The sequence below is a fragment of the Camelus ferus genome, chromosome 11 (genome assembly GCF_009834535.1).
Source record: "Camelus ferus isolate YT-003-E chromosome 11, BCGSAC_Cfer_1.0, whole genome shotgun sequence".
NCBI classification, from domain to species: domain Eukaryota; kingdom Metazoa; phylum Chordata; class Mammalia; order Artiodactyla; family Camelidae; genus Camelus; species Camelus ferus.
The window spans coordinates 74,642,510-74,661,835 of NC_045706.1; the positions used below are offsets into that span (position 1 = coordinate 74,642,510).

Here is a 19,326-nt window from a genome sequence, read left to right on the forward strand (position 1 = left end):
TCTGATTGATTTTATTTTAGAAGACATAAATAATTGTAGTTTTAAATGTAGCAGTTCTGAATTTAAATTACATACACAGGCACGTGCAGTTGGAGTGTGTCCGTGTCCCAGGCATCGCGCTCGGGAAGTTATATTCGTTGTCCCATTGAATGTTCACAGCAGTCTTGTGAGGAATTATTATCCTCATCTCACACATGGAAAAATAGAGGTTTAGACAACCAGATAACTTCATAGTAGGTGGTGAAGAGGGAACTGGAAGTGAGTTTTTCAGCTTCAAAGCCCACATTTATGACCAGTACCTTGTCCTGTTTCCTGGGACGGGACTGGATAAGCACGGGTCTGTGTGTTTTAGCCATTTGCCAAGGGTGGTACAACAATAAAGAAGTATGATCCGTCAAGTTTGACCTCCCGGAAAAAATCAGCAGACCAAGAGACTTTATACTCAGATGGAAGAGTCCCAACATCCAGGAATTCAGAATGTGCAGAGTGTGGAGGCCCACGCTAGCTGTTAAAACGGACGGCCGCCTGGCCTCGTTCAGACCAGACTAGCACACTGGAGAGGAGCAATGGGCGTTCCCGCCGGGAGTGGGGCAGGATCCGTGCTGTGTCCCTGCCGCCCTGCCCTCCCTGCCCGCCACCCTCCTGACGCCCTCCCAGCGTGCCACCTGAGCTCAAAGCTCATGCAGGTCCTGGCCCCTCGTGGAGGGTTCTTCCTCGAGGTGTCCGTGAGCCTCACCCTGTCACTTGATTCAAGTCACTGCTGCCCAGAGGCTTCACTGGAGATGCCGTCCTTGACCATTTTGTCTACAAAACGGTCCCTTCTGTTACTCTCTGTTCCCGTATCCTGCTTTATATTTCTTCATAGCCGCGAATGAACCTGATGTGTATATTTGTCTGTATCTGTCTACATCCTCCCCTAGAATAAGTAAGCCCCATGGACATGGGGCCTGTGCTTTCTTCACTAGGGCAAGGCCCGGTACATAGCAGGTGCTCAGGAAATGTTTGCTGAATGAATGAATAAATGAATGAAGAGTGAGCACCAAGAACCTGCTCATGTCTTATGCTGTTACATACAAACCTGGAAGATACTAGACGGACTCCATATTCCCAGAGGTGTTTTGAGCAGTTAATGAACAATCTCCAGGTAGGGCACGTGGTAGGAAGAAGAACGGTGTCTTAAAATGGAATCTTCCTAAAAGGGAAATGGAACTAGAAAGCTATGTGCAAAGGGGCAGCAGTGACCAACAGCCTTTGACCAAAGATGGAAGAGGTTGGTTCTTAACTGCTCCGTGTGAAGAACGAGCGTGACAAAAAGGGGACACCTTGTCTCTGCCTCTAGGTGGCGGTTCGTGCATTTGGGGGATACCATCCTTAGACGCATAGCTGCCATCCTGGGCAATATAGGATGAAAGGCTGTGATTCACAGGAGACAGTTACAGCCTCTGGCCAGAGTAACCCAAAGCCCAGAGGTGGGTTTTGAATTACTCCTTGGGAGATGGAACAGACTTTGACAGGGTTTTGCGGTGCTAGGCAGAAGAAACAGCAGAAGAAAAGGCAGGGTTGGTTAATGCATACATTTTATCTGCGGAACAGTAGCTTGGTTTGGGGCCAGAACAAGGGAGTATTTGGAATTAAAAATCGAAAAGGTTTGTAGGAGGTTCTATCTCAGTGGGCCTCCAAAGCCAGGCTGAGGGGTTTAAATGCAATATGGTAGGTGTCTGGGAGCCATTCTTCAATGGCTCCAATTCTTACTGAACGGGGAAGTTACAAGATGGAAACATTGTTATAGGGGGTTATTCTGGTGGGAGCTGGAAGATGACTCACAGTGGCAAAGGACCAAAACCAGGAAGATTGGTTACAAAGTCAGTGAAATAATTTGGGATATAAAGAACCAGGAGGACTTCTTTTTATCCAGAAGAAGGCACTGATGTTGGGTGATGACGGCAAGTACCTTATTCTGCTGGAACTTCCATGATAAGAGCCCATAGGTTGGGTGGCTTGAAAAGTGGAAAGTTATTTCTGAGAAATCTGGAGGCTGGGAAGTCCAAGACCCAGGCACTTGGAAAGCAGGTTTCATTCTGAGTCCTCTTCCTTTGGCTTGTAGGCGGCTGCCATCTCACTGTAGATTGCATGGCTACTTTTCTCTCTTCCTCTTCCCATAAGAGCACTAGTCCCATCATGGGGACCCCACCCTCATGACCTCGTCTAAACTTAATTATTTCCCAAAGGCCCCACCTCCAAGTACCATCGTTTGGGGGTTTGACTTCCATGTATGAATTCTGGGGAATAATAGAGGGGAATCACAGAGGAAGATCAGGCCTTGCATCTGAGCTGTGGTGCAGCACACACGGGCAGGCCAGGAGGACGCTCTGCCTCGGGAGTGTGGGGCGGTCCTAACGACCTGCTTGTGAAGACACAGAGGGGGTCTGAGTTGGGGTGCCTCTGGGGGAGCCCACATTTACTCAGGAACTTATTTATCAGTGGAGAAGGCGATTAGTTAGCAAACTTTTTGTCATGTAGGGCCAACCCTCTCCGTGCTGTCGCGGGCTCTGAGTTGACCCCAAGAGATAGATCATGTTCACTTTTGTCGTTTATGTGCAGCTCAGTCCTGACCCTGGATATCAGAATACTAATTGTAGTTTGGGGCTTCGTGCTTTTTAGATCATAATTTTAAGATCAATTTAGGGAACTGATGAGATCCTGATGAATAACTTTCAAGTCTTCAAAAACGGATTTCCCCTAAGAATACAAACTATGGCAGAAGGCATGAATTGGATTTTACTTCTGAGCACACAGTAATCCTTGTCTCCTTTGCCAGAACTCACGTGGCACTCTGAGAGCTAGCAGGACCCCTGCGGTTGGCTTGAAACCAGCAATAAATCCCCTGGGGCTGCCAGGGCCTTTTTTAGTTCCTGCTCGTCTAGACTCTTCCTGTGTTTTCCACGCTGGGATCTGGGAGAGTTAGTAGCACGAAACAGTGGTGAAAGGCTTAGTTTGGAGTCCTCAGACCCCTGCTCACCACTCGGCAGCTATGTAATCTTGGTCAGGTTACTTAACTTCTGTAAATCTTGCTCTTTTTCTCTAAAATGGCATTGCAGAGGAGATGAAAAGAAACGTTAAACGCGGTGTGCCGGGAGCGCAGTCTGTGAAACTTCATCACCATCCTCATCATCCTGACGTCATCCCAGCCACCGGGATGCAGGCTGCCTGGGGGCCGGCTTGCGGTGAGTACCTGGGATCTGCTGGTGTCTGTTTTCAGTTCAGGTGCACATCAGAGCTGTAGCATTTTAGAATACGTGTAATTAAATATTTTGGTCTGTTAAGTTCTGAAATGGGATAAGGAGAAATGCTACGAAAACTTCCCCGGAAATACTGAAACTGGAAATCTGAGTTGACATGTAATGGGCTAACTCTGGAGAGGGGAGGGCCTCTCCATTCCTAGCTTTATAATGGTCTGCTGACAATCCAGAGGCTCTCACTTCTGCATTAAGATCTTTGTTTATGTCATCTTGACTGAAAGAAGCTGAATTAACATGGTAACACTGAGTATGTTAGCTGACTTTCATAGAAACCTTGAGAAAGAAGTTAATTTTCTAGTGCTCACGTACATCGCTGGTGAGCTTTAGTCAAGCTGGAAGTCAAAATGAAAAGTCTTACATTTGTCTTCATTTTTTTTTCTTTAAGGATGTCTGAAGTCCCACCAAGTGAACAGTGGTTACAATGGCACATTCTTAATTGGGTGACTGTAGAAAAATAACCTTAATTTAAAAAGTAAAAGGAAATATGCTTTTTCGCTCACTTGCAGGACATAAAATTGGTCACAAAGAAAAACACACCCCAAATTTGGGCTAAAAAATATGGAAATAAACTGTTTTATATTATGATTAATAAAGTCCCAAAATGGGTGTTAGGGAAACACATCTTTTGAGTGGAAAGATTCCAGTAAAGCGATATGAACAAGACGAATGTCAGTGGCAAAGGGCAAAATAAACTATTACATGTAATATGCAGTTAGAAAAAAGAAATATTTTATATAAATTACAAAGCCTGTAGATATCAAGTATTGGATCCTTATGAAAATTCTAGATAAACAAAATATTTTTCTATTTCATCAACCATAGTTCTGTGTCTTTGAAAATGTGTATTTGCTAATCCCTTAGAACTCAAGTCTATAAAGAGAATTAAAGACATTGAGCATAAACTTTAAGCTGTATCTAAATTACATTTGTTTCTCTCAATTTAAACTATATTTAAAACTGAGATTAGTTCTCATCCCATCACTCTATGATCTTTGCAGTCAAAAACAACTTTTCTTGCTACAGTTGTTCACCAGAAGAAGAGACCAGGAAGTCATACATAAACTAAACCAACTAGAACAGTCACATTTTAAAGACGACTATAATAAAAAAAATTCCCATTGCTTTTAGTTGCTTTAGCAGTTTTCTTGCAAAAATTATTTCAATATTTATAATCATTAAATATATTAAAGAGTCCCCACAGTAATACTACCCCCATATACGCACCACTGATGTTAACCCATTTGCTGTATGTTTCAGTTCTGTTTTTAAAAATAAATATTACGTATCATCCTCAAACGTTTTTATACATTTAGTACAGATTAGAGGGCATAAACCTTACAATATTCTAGTTTTGTGTTGTAACGTCCACAACAATGGTATGTTTGATAAGCACCCTCTTCTCTAAGCCCATGTGCTGTTGAAGACTACATGGTGAATAATAGTCATTGAATACTTAGCCATTTAGTGTGGTATCACTTATACTGAGATGGCTAACGAGATACTAAGCACAGCTCGTGCTAGGAAAGTTTACAGCCTAGTTAAAATGCCAAAATGAAAAACTGTAGAGTTACAGTTTTTATATTTTACCTAACATGTGTAGAATGGAGTAATCCCCAAACATATAGTACATGTGCTTGTTTTAATTAAGAAACTCTCTATGCATAGTTTTGCATACAATATTTGGAAAGGGCAGATTGATATGTCATAAGTTTGGAAGATGAACTTATTTAACATAAAATGAAGAGCTAATTTCAGAATAAAGTCATTCCTCATGGAGAATGTTTTCTTTTGTGTGATCCCTGACTGAACACTTAGTGGTTCCCAGCAATAAAAATTCACATCAATGACGGTGTAAGAATTGGTTAGTCATTATGGATCATTATACCAGAATCTGTTAAGTTCTTAGGTGAGATGATTGGTATCATAAGATAGAGAAGAGCGTTACTAGTCTCAGCAGGAGAGAAGGTGTTCATAGGCGTATTCTTTACGTTGTTCATTCTACTGGAAATAAGCTAAACCAGCTCAGTAAGTATGCAGGTAATGAAAACTGAAAGTAAGATGTAAGCTGCTACGAACTTACTGGCAGATATTAATAACTAATTAGATGCTGCAAAATGTGCACCGTAGGTAAACTGATGAAAAGCCTTCATTTTACGGTGTCTGCATGTTTGTAGGATTGACATTTGCAACCTTTGGTTTGCATATACCTATTTTAAAGTATCTTAAATGAAAGTCATGACCGAGGAAGAAGAGGTAAATGTTTTCTTGCCCAAACTGTCTCAGATCCTGCATTTTCTTAGTCACAGCCGTTTGTTAAATGGCAATTTGGCAGGTAATTGCATGGAATGTGGTGGGAACTAGATATTGATATCTGTGGCGAATGCGTGAATTTCTTCAGAAATAGATGGCTTTATAGTGAGGCTAACGGGTACCATAGTCTGAATTTAGAACTCCTCAGTGATTCATACTGGCAGATATCATCCCATCCTTTGTTGCAATTCCTTGTGATCTTAGAGTATGAACTTGGTTCTGCTTTGTGCCGCCGCGTCTGGCATAGGCATTCACCATGCATTTGTTGAATGCATTTCTTAAAGTCCTGTGCACCATGCTTTTCTATGGTTAATCTGTGAGAAGCATGGTGCACCATGAAACTAGATACTGAAGAATTCTCTTGATCAGAAATGGAGCTAATCCAAGTTTAAAATACCATGTGTTGGGTCACCTTTACTTTGGAGACGACCCGTTGCGGGCATCCAGGCGAAAGACGATTCTTGCCTGCGATCCCGAGTGCTGGGTAGCCCCTTCGGGAGGCAACAACGCCGAGCCTGAGCCCGGGGTTTAAGGTCAGAAGGGGCAGGCGAAGGGGCGCAGGGGAACCGAGGGCGCAGGTAGAAGGCTGCGCGCTCTTCGGGGCGCTCGGCTCCGATACCCGGCGCGGCCGGTAAGCGGCGCTGGGCCTCGGGTTTGGCGGCCCCGAGGAGCGGGCTGCGGATCACCTGCAGCGGAGGGGAGTCGCCGAGCTCCTCCCCGCCCGCCCGCTCGCCCGCCCCCATTCCCCGCCCCCACCGCGGCACCCGCCCGGGCGCCGCCGGCTCCGCGCACTCGCCCGGAGGAGCCGGGGCCGAGCAGTCCGCCTGCCGCAGGCCGAGCGCGCGAAGCCGGCGCGGCGGCACTGCGGGGCCGCCTCCCCGCGCGCGTTCCCCGGGCCGGGTCGCCGTCCTCCCGCACAGTGCCGCGCGGGGGGCTCCCCCTCAGCTCTGCAGGCGAGGACCTACTGGCGCTCGGCCCCAGGCAGCCGCGGCCCCCTCCCGCCCCCGGCTCCGGGCAGCGGCGGCGGCGGCAGCAGCAGCAGCAGCAGCAGCAGCAGCAGCAGCAGCAGCAGGAGGAGGCAGCGCGAGGGGCCGCCACCGCCACCAACGCCGGGCTCCGCGGGTTTCGGGAGCCGGCCGGGCCAGGAGGCGCGGAGCCATGGCCGATGGGGGCGAGGGCGAGGATGAGATCCAGTTCCTGCGAACAGTAAGCGCCGCGCGTCTCCTGGTCCCCGGGGCAGGGGGAGCCCGGGCATCCGCCTGCGGGGTCTGGGCAGAGTGGCAGCGGGAGGTGGGACGCGCGGGCGGGGCCGGGGTGTCCCGGGGGATGCGGGAAGCCCGAGCCTCACCGGGGGGTGCAGGTGTGCGTGTCGGTGCGCGCGTGTCTGCAGCCCGGGGACGGAGCGTGGCGAGCGCGCGGCGAGGGGGTCGGTCCCGCGGCGCGGACATTCGGCGCCGCGGAGCTGCCGGAGTCGGGGACGCGGGGGCGGCCGATCTGGCCTGACCCGTCGGCAGGGCTGGGACCTTCGGGGTGGCCCGTGGGGCACTGGGGCCGGCGCTGCGCTGTTTCTCGGGCTTTCGGGCTGCACCCGCGCGCCGTCACGCAACCCACGGATTCACCGGCTCCGCGGGGCGCGGACCGGGGAGTGGGTGCAGGACATTCGCCGAGATAACCCCCAAGTCAGGGTGCTGAGCGCGGAGGGGAGTCGCCTCCGCGGTCCCCGCGGTGCCTGGGTTGGGGCCATGGTGGTGCTGTGACTGCTTGCAGATCGTGGAAGGGATGGAAGCGAGTGTGTGTGTGTGTGTGTGTGCGCGCGCGCGCGCGGGGGCGGCGGGGGACATCGCGAACGCGTCGTTCTCTAAATGTTGGCTTACCGAACGGCAAGTGCAGCAAAGTGTGTGTGTGTGTGTGTGTGTGTGTAAGGGCAGGGTGGCTGCCCGGAATTTCCACACTGGGTGGCAGCAGGGAAGGGTTGGCTCCGCACTAACACAATTTCTTCTCCTTAAGTACCTCTTGGCACTGCTCCTTCCTGTCGCTGTTTGTTCGGCCGCTGCAGATACTTCCCTGGCCGAGGCTTGGGTCACCTCAGAGCTGGGACTGCGAGCCCCTCGACCGAAGCAAAGGCCGTAACTTGTTATTAAGAATAACCGACTGCGCGTTTGCAGCGTCCTTTCCGCCTTCCCTTTTCCTCCGCTTGTGTCTTCCCCTCCGAAGGGTTTCCCCTCCCAGGATCCCCTGCCCCCGCCCGAGGACTGCAGCTTCTCCTGTCTCTTCCTTGCTGAACAGTGAGAAAGCTGTCACTTCCCAGTTACAGCTACCTCCTCAGTCACAGAAAATCGTAGAGATATTTACGCTCTGAAATAGTAACCAGATAGCAACCCTTAGGTGTGCAGTCTACAGGGTGTATTTAGGTGCGCAAGCGAGAACCGTACGTTTGTCCAAGAACATTGTTAAGTGGCTGGTTTTCCCATTTTGCTCTTCTAATTTTTTTTTTTTTTTGGCATTTTGCTTTGAGTGGTGGGGAGACTTTAGAAAGGGTAAAATTCGGGGTACACATCAGACGGCGAATGATTTGACCTAATAGCTGCCTGGTATGCGTGCACCATGACATATGCCGCTGCTGATGCTCCTGGCCCAGGACCCAGCTCTGAGAGCCTGTCCACCAAAACCTTGCTCATCGGAAATATTTTAAGCCCACGAGTAATACCGTTTTTTTTTAAAGTGGAAAACCGTCTATACATTTTTTTAAATACATAATAAAAGCCACATGAAAAGATGTTTCTCAGTACCATTAAGTCTTTTGTCCAGGTGGATAAAATATTTGTTGCTGTGTAATTTTTAAATTCAATTTTTTTCCAAACTCCACAGGGTTAAAATTAGCTAAAAATTTTTTGGAAGGCTTTGTGCACCCAAGGGCTTCCTGCAGGCTCAGATGTGAAGCCAAGCTCACGGAGGAGGTGTTATCAGAATACTTAATGGGGACGGAGGTGCCGTGCCTGTGGGCGAGGTTCTGTACATATAAAGTAATGTCAGCTGCCTGCCCCAGGACAGCTGCCTGTCAGCCCGGCGACACCCTTGATAAGTGGGACCTGGGTCCAGATCTGGCAGTCCTAGGCTGGGGGTTTTCTTTTAATAAAGCAGCCGTCGGGTGTTGTGCTGATGATAAATGACCTTGAAGGAGGTGGCACAATGAAGCAGGGGAATTTTTTTTTTGGGTGAAGCATTAACATCTAAAAGGAAAACATGCCTTTCCCTCTCCTGTTACAGGTTTGGTGTGGAAATTCTCCGTCCTTTACCACTCCTGTCTGCTACCCTTGCTGCTTTCCAATTTATTCCCTTTTTAACCAGAGAATGTTAATGGCTGAGAAATGTTGATGGAGTTAGGAATGGAGAGAATGGAGTTCTTACAGTAAACTCATCTCTTTTCTTTCTGGGGCATTTTTTTTCTTTGTTTTGTGCAATCTTGTCAATATGAGTTATTCCTTTTTTTTTTTTTAGTAGCCCAGGGGGTATTAACAACCTGTACATGTAGATAAAATGGTTGTAGGTTATGAATGAAGCTGTTGTGCTTAAAAAGGAAAATCAAACTGGTAGTTGTTAAGAGGCCCTAATTGTGCGTCGGACCAGACATTTCGTATGTTCTGAGTAAAGCACCCTATGTGCTAGATTTTTATTCAAGCACTGCAGCTCATTGAAGAATTTCTGGCATCTTTCTGTCCACAGAAAGCTTTTCTTCTTCCTTCTTCTAGAAGAGGTTTGTGATCACTGCTAAGGGAAGCAAAGGTGAAACCTTTAATGGACTGTGTCTGCTATGAATCAATTCCCTGTGTGAAAGGAAGTTTTGTCAGTGTTGAGCCTGGGCTGGTCCCTCTCCCATCTCTTTTCCATTATGCAATTGTGAGTTTGCTAAGGTTCCTTTCAGGTGTCATGCGGATGAGAGATCATCTTCCATCAAGCCCACGCTGATGTGTTCTTCTTGAAGAGAAACTGAGAATACGTACATGAAAACGCTAGATGCGCTGGGACACTTAGAAGGATCCTGTCATAAAATAAGCCTTCAGCCCATGATGGATTTATTCACTGTCATATTTAAACATACCCACGGTTTGGAAGGTATTGTTTATTTTACTTTAAAACTGTTACTAACGTCCCAGTATAGCAGTGAACTGGAATTCCTTGACTTTGAGAAAACCGTGATGTAAAATAACCTTGTTATTTAGAGTTGATTCCTCTAAGTGCTACGTCCTTCTGTCATTTGTGTGGGCAGAGTTGAGTTCTCTCGGGGTATACTGGGTCATGTAGTTTTGTATTTATATATAGGTTGAGACTTCAAACTTCAGACTTACTCCTGGCTACCAAAACTATTCCGGTAGGAGAGCTTTTAGCTTTCCGGGGCCTTCCTTTGCAGAAGGGACTACTTCACCGCAGGTCTCTGGTCAGCGCTTAGACACCTTGCTCACTGCTGATAGGAAGCATCTTGGACGGTATCCCCAGTGAATAGCAATGATCACAAAGCACGGAGGCCAGCGCACAACACCGTGAACTAGGTTGGGCTGGAGTGTTTAGCCCTGGTTTGTAGACGTACCAGGAGGGCAGCTGCACAGAGCCAGCTGCTCCGCATGTAGAGCCAAGCCTGCAGCTCAGCCCTCGGGCAGGTGCCCTGTGCGGGAGAGAAAGGCTGCTTCGTCAGCTGCTGAAGCGTGATTTGGTTTACAGCAAACAGGAGGCGCCCTCCGATTCCGTAGCTGTGGGAATGTCTCCGAGCACAAACGAGAAGGCAGGTGGGCAGGGGGAGCTTGCCCCGTTTGCTCGCCTGATAGCGAAGGCATGAGGGGCTTCAGACAGATGTGCACTGTGGTGTTTTTTTTTTTTTTCAAGAAATGGATGGAAAGCCCACCCAGGTTTATTGTTTTAACTTATTATTATTATTATTATTTTAATTTAGAAGTTGGCGTGTGCACATTGGCAGGAAGGGCTGGATCTGGAGCACTTAGGGCACTGACTTACTTGACATTCAATCTCATTTGTACTTTGGCTTTAGGTAAGTGTTTTTATCAAAGCCAAATTGCCAGGGGAAGGATTACACCTTCTGGGTGATGGTGCTTCTGTAAATAGCCCTGGGGGAGAGGGAGAGATACCTAGCACATGTTTATCTCCTGACGCTCTTGACATTATGGGAATTTGGTTAATTTATTAAAACATTTGTTGAACACCTTCTATATGCATGGCGCGATAGTAGGTGTCAAGGAAGCCCTGGAAATAAGGAAGGAAGTGGTCTGCAATTGTAACTGCAAAGAAAGGATTTGGAGGCTGCTGTGGAACAATTAGAAGGAAAAAGCACACTGCAAACGTAGGATATTTGAGTTGGAAAACACCTTTAGAAGACGCCACCCGCCCACCCCTGCACCGCCCACCCCTGTCGTTTTGCAGGGAAGGAAACCAAAGCTCAGGGAGGGGAAATGACTTGGCCAGCGTCACACTCCAAGTTGGTGGCTGTCTTAGTGCGGGCCACTAGAACAGCGTACCGCAGACTGGGTGGCTGACACAACACGCATTTACTTCTCACAGTGCTGGAGGCTGTCCAGGGGAGTCCACGATCACAGTGCCAGCAGACCCAGCGTGGGATGAGGGCTCTCTCGCTGGTTTGCAGATGGCCGTCTTCTTGTTGTGTCCTCATGTGGCCGAGAGAGAAATCCTCTCTTGTGTTTTTTCTAATAGGGGCACTGATCCTGTTCATGAGGGTCCCACCCTCACAGCCTAGTCACCTCCCCACTTCCTGCTAGCATCCCCTTGGGAGCTGGGATTGCAACCTGTGAAACTCGGGGGGACACGAACACTCAGCCCATAACTGCAGCACGAGAGAGTAATGCAAAGTGCTCAACAGTCTCTGAAGAATTGCCAGAAAGGTGCTTTATCAGTGCACATTCTTCTCTGTGGAGTAGGTCTACACCCACCTGCCCCACGGAGGCGTCTCTTCACCGTCACACGGTTCAGTGTCTGCACTTGCCCTCTTGTCCTCCCAGCCCCTGACGAGGAGGTTACTTTCCTCCTTCCTAAGTGGTGCTCCCTGGTGTGTCCTGTGTCTCTGTACGGTACCTGCTCTGCCTCTTCTCCACTTGCTCCTTCTGCTTGATCTTGAAGCATGCTGATTTCTCCCATCTTAGAGTTTCTTTGTTTGACCCTGAGCCTTGTTTAGCTCCTCGGCTCCTCCAAATGTGGTCTCCACCCACTGCTTGTCTCCACGTCTCCCTGTAACTGTTACGCAGCCTCTCTTCCTGGTTGAACTCCCAGTAGGAGATGGTACTACCACAGCCCCTCCCCTGTGCCAAACCTGAACGTCCTGCTCTCCTGTAGGCCTTACAACCGCTACTGACCTGGTGATCCTTTTTGAAGCTCCTCTGTTTGGCTTTGGAGCTAGGATACATTCTGAGTTATTTTTATACATTTCTGATCATGCTTTTGAGGATTCTGTTCACTCCGTCTTCTCTGAGGTTTTGGTTGTCCCAAAAGATTCTGTCCTGTCTCCAGTTCTGTCTCTTCCACCTTCATGAGCTTCTCTGCACCCCGGAGTCTGGGCTCCTTGGAATAATGGAGTTTGAAAAGCCTTACCAGTGGCTTCATCCCGCTTGGGGAGCCAGAGGAGTGGGGGGCTCTCCCAGAGCCATCCCTTCCTATAGAAGGAACCCACCCAGACCTGACAGCGCTTGGCCCCTCGTGTCCAGCTGCCCACGGTCTCTGCTTTCACTCCCGCCACCTCTGGACACACCTCTGGACTCTGGACACAGCGTCCTGAGTGCACCTGTACCCTGTCCTCTGAGTGGCTCTTCCTCCCTGTGGCTCTGTGTTGGCCAGTGGCTCTGGCTTCAAGTTACCGGTGTGATCCTGACCTTCACAAGACCTGGGCCTGAGGCCGAATCCACCGGTACCCAGCTCATGGACTCAAGAAAGTTTCCAAATGTTTCCTTGCAACGTGATGGTGAAACTTTGTGGGGTGGGGTGGGGAATGAGAGGGCAGCCGTTCTGCTGGAGCGTGGACTCAGAGGCACGTGATGGTTACGGGAAGGGATGTGGAGGAGGGAGGGGTCATGTCTGATGATTGTGGTCCAGGCTCCATGGAGGAGGCAGCGTTTACAGTCAGGCTGGTCCTGGCCTCACTCTGATTTTGTAGTGAAGGAGAATGAAAGGACCTCAGTGTGGTGGCTGCCGTTTATTTGGCTCTGGGTAGCCCCGTTCATCTCATTTCCCAGAGCAACTCATCTTGTCCATAAAGCCGCCAACTGCTGTTAGAGAGACGGGGAAACCGAGGGCTGGGAGGCGAAACTACCTGCTCCAGGGCAGTTTGCGAGGAAGTGCTATTGGGGGTGGGTCTCAGGTCTTTCTGGTACCAAACCCCTTTCTTTCCTTCCCGCCTTCCTTCTTGCCTTCCTAGTCAGGGAAAGTTGTGAAGGACTGAATTTGGCCAATGAAGAAGGAACCGTGGGGGCCCTGTCTGCCTCCCGCGCCCATGGGGGTGGCCCTGCCTGTCCCTTGCCTTTGGGCTGTCTCACACCCTGCAGGCTGCGGAAGCTGAGGGGTGGCGGGGCTTCCTGGACGCTGGAGTCTTGATCGCAGAGGAGGCAGAGGGTGCCCGGTGGACTGCAGGTGTGCATACACAGCAGTTTTGTGCTTCGCGAGCAAAGGCATTTCAGTTTTCCTGATGGGTGCTTCTCTTGGGATGTTCTTTGGGTTTTCCTGTGAGCATGTGGTTACACCATACTGGTTCTTTCATTTAATGATGAATTTGGTAAAATCTTAGACACATGTTCACTTTACTTTTGTTTTGAGTCAAGCTTTGTCCTTTAAAAATATCTTTACTATCACTCGTCTGCCCTTTGAAGATGGAGAGGATTTTGATAAATGGGGGCCAGGAGGTGGGCTGGTGGGACCCCGGGGAGGAGCGATGTGCAGCGTGTTGGGGCTCTGTTCTCTCATCCCGCGTGCGTTCTTCCCTGTCTCTGCCCTGCTCTGTGTCCAGGAGGCTCCTGTTGCCCCAGGCACGGGAACCCCTTCCTCCCCTTGTCACCCCAGAACAAGGGGCTGGCACCAGCTTCCCACTGGGGCTGGTCACCCAGTGTCCCTCCCTCTCTGTTGAGCCCCATCACCCTCCCCGCCCCCGTCTCCGTCTCCCGTCCCTTCATTAAAGGGCTCTCCAAGAAGCCCTTTGAGATGGATGTTTCTCTTCTCAGCAGGACTCTGGCGGAAACTGGAAACACATGGCGCCGTGTCTGGGAGGGAGACTGTGCGAGCGGTGGGGGGGTCCTGGAGGAGTCGGGAGGCTTGACACTACCAGGGACAGGGGTTTATACTTAATTCACAAGGTGAGGAGGGCCCTTGAAGTTATTTTTTTCCCCCTCTAGGGAGGGAAATGGGTCAGAGCTGTCTGTTAGGAAGATTAATGTGGCAGCAATTTATAAGATAAATTGGGATATAGAGATCAGAGGGAGACCAGAGCTAAGAAACCTATTAGGGACAGTCACCGTCGAGTTGGTGCAATATAACTCAGCCTGGATTTGTGTGGTGGTGTGGGCGTGGGGGGGGGGGGCTTAAGAGGGGCCGCTGGAGAGAGGGTGACCAGCCTGGGTCGCTGACTGGATGCAAGGAAGAGAAGAAGACAAAGATGAGCCAGGAGACTCGAAGAAACGACGGACAAGGGACAGTTTTGGGGGAGGCAGTGGGGCTCGTCTGGGGTGCACTGACTTTGAGGTCTGTTGTGGCTGACTTGTTTCCCCCTCAGAATGGCACGTTGGAGCCTTGGCCCTCAGGACCTCAGGCTGTGATCTTAAATTTGGAGACAGCGTCTTTGCAGAGAGGGTCAGGTTAAAATGTGGTCGGTAGGGTGGGCCCGAATCCAGCATGACCGGGGAGACGGGGCTCAGGCACGTCCAGAGGGAAGCCGACGAGAAGACGGCATCGGAGCGATTGGAGCACCTACCAGCCCGGGGGGTGCCCACGGCTCCCAGGAGCAGGAGAGGGGCTGGGGCCGGTTCCCCTCACGGCCCTCTGGCCCCTGAGCGCAGACCTCTGGCCTCCGTCCAGAGCTGGGAGGCCACACGCTCCTGTCGCTGCGCCGCCCGGGGTGGTGCTTTGTTAGCGCTGTCCCAGGACAGCAAGGCAAGGGGCAGAGCTGGACACGCAGACATGGTGCCCTGAAGAGAGGGTGGGCCCACGGGGACCGGGGACTGGACGCCACTGGGTGATAGCAGAATGGACAGGCCCTCAGACTGGGAGCAGAGAGCCCGCTGTGGCGAAGGCCTGGGGTTGGGGCGACCATGAAGACCTTGGACGTGGTCTCCAGGGCAAGGGTGAAGGTGGCCGCCAGACTGCAGGAGGCTGTGAGGACAGAGGGCGGCTGGAAGGAGGGAAACAGCGGTGACCCAGGTGACGTCTTCACCCTGGCAGTGGCGAGGGCAGGGTCAGGCTCCGGGAGGAGGGCTCCGCCCAGGCCGGGGCAGGGGCCCCCGTCCTCCACCCGCTGCACGAATGAGCGTACACATCCCTGCTGTTAGCAGGTAATTCCTTACTGCTTCACCTGATTTGGGAGCACACACTGTTTCACTTGGCTTTAGGTTAGCTTACGTAGTTTCGTTTTCTGCTGGGGACCTTTCGGTAAGCAATTACAGCGAGAGCGTCGCTGGGTCTAAGCTGGGCGGGCCCCGTCTGGATGTTGCCTGGTGCAGGTGGTTGAGTAACCAGCAGGCCTGAAGCACGGGCATCTCATTAGGACGAGCGGGGGGAGTTCCTCTTGCTAGTGGCTTGATTTTTTTCCATAGCTACTGACTCGAAAAGATTGCAAGGTTTATATATGTATTTACAAATAAGTTTTTGGAAATCGAGCATATTAGAACAATTTTCTGACAGCTCAGGTCAGCAGAACATGTCAAAATATCTTAGGAAACAAAATGATTTTGCTGATAGTAGCTGCCCTTGGCTCTCCTTCTGGGATAAATAATTTGACTGGCTAAATAAATTTCAGTAATTTTTTTTCGGAAAATTAAGCTATTAACATTTTCTGAGATATTTAATTCCCATATAACTTACATTTTAATGGGATTGGCACTATACTGCATATACAATTTATAGCTTGCAAAGTTCTATTTTTTAAAAAGTCTAAGCAGTAAGTGTATGTAGCGTTTAAGTGTGCAAATCCCAACTGGATTCATACTTAACACCAGTGATAAAAAATAGACGTTTTCAACAAACGCCTGCACTTAACCACGAAGAATGAATGTGTGTTCATCTCTTCAGCACCGCAGTCGTGGCCCACAACATTCTCACAAGGGAACTCCTTTTGAGGTGATGATGGTTATAGGATCTGCTCAACCAGCCAAACCACTTGCTTACCAAGCATCCAATAGCTAAGATGTGTCCCCTTTTGCCCCATCAAATTAGATACAGCGTGTCTTACCTTACCTAACTGTATAGATGTGTCATGTGTACGTAACTCTGTGTATCTGCGTATGCCAAATGTCAATTAAATTTATATACTCTGTAACTTTCTAGAACTTTCTTCAACCAGTAGCGTACTAGGTGGGGTGTTCAGTCACGTTATCTGCCTGGTGGTCTCGCCCAGGACTGCCAGTGCGTGCCGGGCACGAGAGTCCTCACGGTTTTAAGGGCAGGGATTCCACCTCTCCACACGCCGGGATTCGGCTGAGGCTGGGCCCTCGCTCATGCATATCCAGGTCTCACTGCTTCCTTAGAGAATGAGATCACTCTCGTGCAAATGGCAGGAGGATTTGGGAATCTAGTGGAGGCAGAAGAGGGGTTGGACCAGGCAATCTAGAGGCTCCTTCCTCTACGTCTGGGACGCTACCATGTTTCCACCTGGTTACAGGGCTTGTGGACACTGCTCCAGAGGAGGGGACGTGAGGATGGTGACACTCAAGCACAAGTTAGATGATGGGGAGATAGCGCCCCAACATTTTCATTCTGGAATAATGAAGAAACTGCCCCGTCTACTGTTAGTGGAACGTTTTCTAGTTTTGGTCCTGCCAAGGACATTTTCTACAGAACAGAATTTCGAGAATTTCACACGATTGACAGAACGAGAAATAACGGCATAAGTTCTAACGAACAAAAATATTGCTCTGCAAAGGCCGAAAGCAAAGACCTAGATGTCAGTAGAGAACGGTGTCACGGCGGTTTCAGGCGGTCACCCAGCAGGGGGGGACAGCGAGAGCGTGTCGCCATTTCCCTCTCCACGTGGGCAGACTGAAGCCCGGGGTCTGGTAGGGGGTGTGTGTGCACAGGTATCCCAGGTGTCTGAGGATGTCTGAGGGTACCTCAGAAGTCTAGAGATGGACTTGAAGCTCTCCGCATCAAAGATGGTGACACTGTCGCACTCGGATACAAATCGTGGAGCAAACTGAAATCTGACCGAAGGAGCTGGCAGATAAATCAAGGAGAAGGACTTGCAGATCTTTGTGTAAGAGAGAAGATGAGTAATGGCCCCCTCTTCTGCTGTTCAGACCATCGGAGTCAAGAACTCTGCTTAATTTAGCAGCACGGCTTCCACGGAGGGACCCAATACTGTGGGCAAATGGAGTCTGTTTTTAAGGTTAGATAAATTCAGCCTATTTTTATGGGCAGGGGAAAATTATTGCTCGAGTGTTTTTGATAAGATTCTTCCATGCCATGAACTGAATGAAATACTGAGAGCATTACCGTTTTTCACATGAGTGAGGCGGAGGGCAGAGAAACGACCATAAATTATAGGACACTAAGGCTGTGTATGTTTTGGGTGCTGAGTTAATAGGTTTTCAGCTTTCACTTTTGTTTAACTGCACGGTTGGCTTGTGGCTCCTCCAGGCCACTGTGAATGCTGTAAATGTTGGGCTGACCGTGTGTTAGGCTGATGTGTCCATTGAACGGTGCGTTATGGATGCACCGGTGGGGCCATGATGATCCCTGTGTGTATCTCCCTGCGTTCAACAAAGACGTATTTACTGCCTCCCGTGTCACAGGTGTCTGTGACGTGCTGTGAGCTCACTTAGGGCTGCTTTCTTCACTTGTATTTTAAGATGGTTCCCAAAGAGTCACTCATAAATATCTTAAACTGGAAAGGGCTGAGGCTGGAACCCAGTTGCCAATCCAAGATTTCCCCCTAGGTCTGTGTCAGGTAAGTTCTGTGTTACCTGTAATCATCCAGCCCACATTCTCCCGCTTTATCCAAGGGGAAATTAATGAGCGTGACGAAACAAATTCTGGCTGAAAACGCTCATGTTGGTATCCATAGAGAGAGACTGTGTGTAAATGTATATGTTTCTGTTACTGTGAGGGTGTGCTTAGCATTTCTAAATACCTGTTATGTGGAAGGCATTCTGCTTTGCTCCATGGACGTAATAAAATACATAAGACATGGTCCTTGCCTGCAAGGAACTCTTCCTAAGACTAATTTCGTTACCTTTCACAGACTCCTTTCTTCTGTTAGATTTGTCTTAAATAAATTAAAAAACCTTGGAAAATAAAGTGTAATACATAACATTCCTGCGGTCAGGTACGTGGCTCCCAGGTGTTCTGCTTGCTGAGCGTCTGCAGGGTGGACACACTGATGTCCCCACACGCAGGTCCAAGCCGTGTGTGCACCCTAGAGGCCCCCCGCAGACCTCTCCGCATCGCCACCTGCCTCTCCGAAGGGAGCCGGTATCCTGACTTCCAGCAAAATAGGTCTGTTCTGCCGCTTTCGCACTTGATGTAAATGGATAATGTGACACATGCGCGGTTGTGGTTGGTCTCCTGTGCTTTCTGTTGTGTCTGTGAGACGCGTCCACGCTGCTGCGTGAGGGGGTGGCTGGCTGCTGACTGTCACTGCTGGACGCCACTGCTGAGGGATCGACAGGGAGTTGTTTCCAGTCTTTACTGTTGGGAATAAAGCTGGTACTGATATTCTCAAGTATGAAATACGTAAACGACTGCGTGAAGTTCGGGTATGTGCACATTCTGTGGGGTACGTGCCTGTGTGTGGGACGGCTGAGGGGAGTGTCCGACCCTCTGCTTTCTAAACAGTTTTCTAGGGTGGTGGTACCAATCAGTGCTCCCGCCAGCAGCGCTTAGAAGTGTTAGTGCCCAGAAAAGTTCACGATTACGGTGCATTGCGTTGTGGTGCTAATTGGCATCTCACGATGACTTGTGGCGTTGAACACCTTTTCGTGTCTTAGTGGGCCTTTGGGTGTGCCTATTCAAGTGGTGGCCTGTTTCAAAAACAAAGCTGTCTTTTTCATTAATTAGTTGAGAGTTTTTATCTAGTCTACATACATCTCATATATGTCATATATGTCTCTTGCAAATGCCTTCTCTGTCACGGTTTCTTTTTCACTCTTCGACTGTGGTCGAACCAGTTTTTATTTGAATGGATTTCAGTTTACCAGCGTTTTTCATTCATGGTCTGTGCTTTCTGTGTCCTGTGTAAGAGGTCTTGGCCAGCCTACCCAGAGGCCATGAAGATGTCCTCCCCAGGTTACCTTCTAGAGCTTCTTATTGTTTCAGCACTGACACTTAGCTCTGTGACCCACCTGGAATGGACTTTCTGTTTGCCGTTTGAGGTGGAGGTCACCCTGGTGTCCGCTTGGCCCAGCGCCCTCCCCCGTCGGACAGGTGACCGTGGGCAAGGCTGGCTGCGTTTGCACCCCGGCTTCGGCTGTGCTGGTCTGTGTGGCTCTGCTTGCCCCCATGTTACAGC

At 49.6% G+C, this 19,326-nt stretch overlaps 1 protein-coding gene across 1 annotated transcript in view; it reads left to right on the plus strand.

Moving 5' to 3' along the window:
• The first annotated feature begins 6,420 nt into the window (after positions 1-6,420).
• The window catches only part of RYR2 (ryanodine receptor 2), a 543,213-nt gene continuing 530,307 nt past the window's right edge, over positions 6,421-19,326 (plus strand). The window contains exon 1 of the mRNA XM_032491926.1: positions 6,421-6,815. Coding sequence (XP_032347817.1) covers positions 6,768-6,815 — 48 coding nt within the window. The 5' untranslated portion in view covers positions 6,421-6,767. The remainder of the gene's footprint in view (positions 6,816-19,326) is intronic.